Source organism: Podarcis cretensis, assembly GCF_951804945.1.
Source record: "Podarcis cretensis genome assembly, chromosome: 9".
NCBI classification, from domain to species: domain Eukaryota; kingdom Metazoa; phylum Chordata; class Lepidosauria; order Squamata; family Lacertidae; genus Podarcis; species Podarcis cretensis.
In genome coordinates this window covers 43,190,983-43,196,407 of record NC_137178.1, presented here as the reverse complement: position 1 = coordinate 43,196,407, position 5,425 = coordinate 43,190,983, and the positions used below count along the sequence as shown (strand labels likewise).

The window sequence follows — 5,425 nt, the reverse complement described above, 5'->3', positions numbered from 1 at the left end:
GAAATGCACGCAGGGAAAAGTAGTTCCGCGCTGCCACTTTGTTTCATGACGAGTTCGTAGAGAAAAGAGGGAAGAGTGACACGCGATTGCAGTTCTTGTTGACTTCCGGTTCAAAATATTTTGATTGGTTGGTTGATTGATTAATATATCGCCCTATACCCGGGGGTTTCAGGGCGGTTCACAAAATACATAATAAAAATTAAAACAACAACCCAATAGTCCTCCCAAAAGTAACAAATTTTAAAAGGGCATAGGTATTGAACTGCTTTCCCGCGTTATCCTCCTAGCAGTCACGGATATACAAATGCACTGACCACACGCTTGCACCTATGGGACATCATAGTCAATAGCGACTTTTTTCCCCTTTTTTCTTTTGCCCAGTTAGCCCTGCTCTGGGTCACTTCTACATTTTCCTTTCTCTATGGAGTCAAGGGTGAGGTAACCGAGATGGATCGGCGGATGTTGAACTCCTTACGTCAGTGACAGGCAACGGTGACAGATTCCTTGAGGCGAGCCCTTATTTCCCTTTTTGTAGGCGGAGCTCCAGCTGTGTCGTCACGGGCGAGTGGGCGTGGCTTTAAACTCGCGCCTCTCGCCTCCCACTCGGCCCGCGGCAGTTGGCGAGGAAGCGAGTGGCGGTTATTTTGATTCCGGCGGGATGGCGGAGGCGCCGACTGTGACTTCTTCCGCGGCCAGGAGCGCTCCTGGCCGAGCCACGCCACCCTCGGAGCAGCTGGCAGAGCCGCCTCGCGGGCTCCTGGAGATGGTGGAGATGCAGCTGGGAGACGTGAGTCTTCTTCCTCCCTTCGGGGTTTTGTTCTGCTGGGCCTCCCTTCAAGGCCGTTGGGATTCTCCTATCACACAGTATATGGGGTTGCTGCACGGAAGGCCACAAGTCTTTGCCCTTCCTCGTGTCTGCACGTGTGAGTGGCCCAGGAGCATTCGGGGTGTGTGTGCAATCCTATATATTTCTTATTACCCCCTCCCACTTTTTGTTATTGGGTTGTTGTTTTTGTTTTTATTAGGTATTTTGTGGTTTTAAATCTTGATTTTATTCTGTGAACCGTCCTGAGACACACACCCCCCGGGTATAGGGCGGTATATAAATTCAATAAATAATAATAAATGATAATAAAGAAATAATAAAATGACTCATGAAGGGGGAGGGAAATGCGATCAGATATAAAAATCCTGCATAGATAAAAAGAGTGCAGAAGCACTAAAATGGCCAAACTCAATCATCATCATCATCATCATTGGAGGTAATAATTCAACATAGCATTATTTTTTAAAGCATCGTTTCGGAGGGAGGGAGGGCTCTCTCCTAATAAACATCCCTGGAACCCCACTGCAGAGAAACCAAACCTGGTTGATCAGTATATAAGTATTAGCAGTTGCCTCCACCTCTTGGAGAAGAGCTCTGCACAGAAGAGGATTATCTCCAGTTTCAGTAAGCAGAGAGGAGTAAAGTGAACTGAACTTGCTAGAGATGTTGCCATTTTTTAAATGTCTGGCATGAGATGGGTGGTAAAGTGATTGTGGACTACTTGACTATTGTGTACGGAGTTGCGGTTCCTCTAAAGGAGCAGGTGCTCCTTTAGGTTGGGGCTACTCCTGGAAATATAGCTGCCACTAGAGGCTCAAGCAACCTCTGTGGCTTTGGTATGTCACTGACAGCGGCATCTGAATTGGGATCACTTGACCACTGTAGTCCATGCACACTGGTAACCACGAGACTGGATTACTACAATGGGTTTGGTCCAGAAACTCCAGTTGGTGCAGAATGTAACAATTAGACTGCAGATGGGTGACAGCATGTGACACTTGTGTCAAAACATCTGCTCTGGCTGCCCATATGCTACTGGGCCAGGTTCATGGCTGTTGTGTTGATTTACAAAGCCCTGAACAACATGGGTCTAGGTCTAGGACATTTTAATGGCTATCTGAATCCTTATATCCCAGCTTGATCACAGATCATCCAACTCAACTAGAAGATAGGCATTTAATGTTGATAGTTCCATGCTCTGGAAAACTCATCCATCAGAGGTTTGCCAGACATCCATACTTGCTTTTGACTTTCAGATGTACTTACATGTCTTTGCAGCTGTGTAATTTTTGTTGAGCTAGTCATTTTTGATAAACGGTATTGTTTTGATGATGTTTTATGTTTCAACATTGTATACCATCCTGATATTTTATGATATGTTGGTATAGAAATACTTTTATAAATAAAAGAATACAACAGATGAATTAACTAACTAAAACATTTTGCGTTCTCGCAGTTTTAATCAGTTGGGCATATTTCTTTAGATTTTAAGGCTATTTGTTTTCTTATTTATTGTAATAGTAGGGTTTAAGCAAAGAAAAATTAAAGAGGGCCTTTCTTCCAATGGAAAGAGGGCCTTTCCTCCACCATCAAACACGTGTCCTTGGAAGGAAGGTTGCTATTAGATATGGTAGCTAGAAAATGACATTATTTTTTTAAAATATATTTTATTAAGGGTTTTCTTGTTTTACAGTGTAAGTGTAATGCCTCGTATTTTTCCCCCCCGTGTAACATTTTTACAAATCCATTTCATTTGTTGAGGCATTAGGGGGAGAAGAAAAAAGAAAAGAAAAAAAAAGAAAGGAGGGTGGAGGGAGGGGAGATGGATGGGGGTGGGGTCGGGTAGCGGTGTTTCTATTATGCTTAATGTATGTAGTTTGGTGTCAGCGTGCTTGTGTTGTTCACTTGTGTTCCTTTGGTGGTGAGAGAGGTTGGGGTTGGCCTAGGATGTGATTGTTTGTTTGTGATTGGCTGTGGTGATCTTTGTTTTCGTGTGTGAGTGAGGTGGGTGGGTGTTTTGGATCAAGTTAGCCATATTGATTTGTATGCTGTTGGTGGATTATTGTCATTGTCCTGTTCGGCTGTGTATGTGATAAAGGGGAGCCATACTGGGGTGAAGGTGTCTTCTTCTGTTTGTCCCCGTGTCAGTTTCAGTTTATTAGTTAATTTTTCTAGTAGGGCTGTTTCCCATACTATTTGGTACCATTGGTCCATGCTTACTCCTGACAGGTCTCTCCAGTGTCTGGTTATGGTGTTTCTGGCTGCTGAAAGTAGGTGGGTTATGAGTTCTTTGTGGTGTAAATGGGCATTGTTGTCTTGGAAGAAAATGACATTTTAATGGACTGAATTTTATCTTGGACAAAAAGTAAATGCTAATAATAATTGCTGCGGAAACTGAAAATTTCTTTTTATTGCAGGCAGCATTTTCACTCACCAAGCTTTTGGAGGCCACGTCTGCAGTGTCAGCCCAGGTAGAAGAACTTGAAACCAAATGTACTGAACACGCTAGATTTCTTAAAACATGGCGGAGTCTTCTAAAAGAAGGATATGATTCCCTGAAACCCACTGAGTGATTTGAACACCCATACAATGTTGCTGTTTTAACTGTTTAAGGAGACCAAAGGCAAGACTGGCCAACAGCACATAACACTTTTTACTACCTTCATATGGTGAGATAGAACTATTTCAACAAGCCTTCATTTTAAATCTGCAAAGAAAATACAGAACAGTGGTTTTTAACTTCATACTACAAACAAAGCAGCTCCCTTAAATACCTTGAAGCATGCTCACCATACTGGATAATTTGTTCCTAGGGAACGACTGAAGGAGTATGTGCTGTAAAAATATTTTTCTTAAAGGTCTGGAGATCAGACTGAAATAGTGATTCAGAATTTCATTTGACTGTTACTTGGAATTTTACTAGTTCTGGATGACTGCAACACCCATAGAATTCATTGTATAAGGTCTATGGACTGTTAGGCTAAAATATTTAATTGTACGGAAAACAGCTGTGTTTAATCCTCTTAAACTAAGTAACATCCAACACTTTCTGCCCTAAAGAGGTGTGACTATGGCTGTCTGGAAACTGGTTGCTGTTTTACTTAGTCTCTTGACTGCTTCAATATATTATTAAGTTTTTAAACCATATTTTTCTATCTTGAACATGTGATCAGAGTATGTTTTGACAAAATAAACTGAGTATAGAGCCTTATGCATGATAGATCATAGAGTTTTATCTCTTGCTAAAAGATGCAAGTTCACTTATTTATTGTGCAGTTCTAATCACATACAGGGTGCAAATATATATGACAGTGTGTAATCTTTTACCAGCATATTGTAAATCTGATACTTTGAATATAAATTGAGGAAACAATGTTATTTGTAAACAAGGACTGTATGCAAATTAATTTAGTTGCATTAAGCCCCATTGAAAGGAATATGATGATTTCATTAGTACTTTGTACCGATTGAAATCACTGGGTAAATACAGGTAACATTCTGGATCCAACCCAATTACCTGCCTTTTGTTTTCATCCTGGAAACAGCATTTAAGTAAGTTAAATAACAGGAAAACAAATAATTACATTTCCAAATAAATTCAGTGTATCTAAGTGTTACTGTATTAATAAAGTATATTGGTATAAGGTTGGAAAGACTCATCTTTTCTATAGCATTTCAGATTAAGTGGCCAGTATACCTTAAAATTTACCTCGATCTGAATATGGGCTAATTGTAGCTCTAGAGCCTTGAAGTGTGTTATTAGGCCTATGGATATGGAGACTTTGCTGAAAATAGCAGGCCAGACAATTAGAAAAACTGCTCCAATCAAAACTGTAGTAGCAGAATAAACTGATCCAGCGGAGCAAAAAACCCATGCTAATGATAACTCACATATATTAATGACTTCTATAGTTTGTGGAAGAAACGCCAAATCAAATTCTACAGAATATTAGATACAGTATAACCTGAGGTTTCCCAAAACCATTTAGGTGCTCTGTGCTGTTTCTGTGGATTTTTGGTTGGAGATGGGAGATGATACATCCATTGCATTCAATATTCATATTTATTTTAAATTATATTTTTATTGCTTTTATTTCTCCTGGATTGTAATACAATAACACACAATCTATGAGAAATAAAAGAAGCAATAAAAATACAATTAAAAATCATACAATGCCCAGTACAGTGCATTATAATTGCTACAACAGAAAAAATATGAAGTCATCCACCCAGAGTTTCTGCAATCTTCTAGGTGTGTGTGTGAATGATTGCTATAGCCCTAGTCACATGTTACTTGGATGTAGGGTACTCACAGTTTCAAGTTAGAGCAGGGTCACTCTTCCACCTAAATGTTACTACATTAGTATAGCTGTCTGTAAGGAAACATTTCAGCACAAGCAGCTGCTCACACGTGTGTTTCTCTGCAGACAATCGTTTAATGTATAATTGTTGGAAGGTGGAGCTAAATGTAGCCTTGCTCTGGCTTCAGACAGTGCATGCCATACACGTAAGTAATGTGTGAAGAAGTCTTACAACACCTGAAATAGTTAAACTGATCCAAGATTAATGGGAGTGTTACAGAAATAATGTTACTGAAGG

At 40.1% G+C, this 5,425-nt stretch overlaps 1 protein-coding gene across 1 annotated transcript; it reads left to right on the top strand.

Moving 5' to 3' along the window:
- Positions 1–557: 557 nt before the first annotated feature.
- Positions 558–4,471, top strand: LOC307224099 (uncharacterized protein C4orf46 homolog). Its single transcript, XM_079990582.1, has 2 exons — positions 558–787; positions 3,244–4,471. Exons 1-2 carry the CDS (start codon positions 659–661, stop codon positions 3,397–3,399), a joined length of 285 nt encoding a protein of 94 aa, XP_079846708.1. The 5' UTR covers positions 558–658; the 3' UTR covers positions 3,400–4,471.
- The last annotated feature ends 954 nt before the right edge of the window (positions 4,472–5,425 follow it).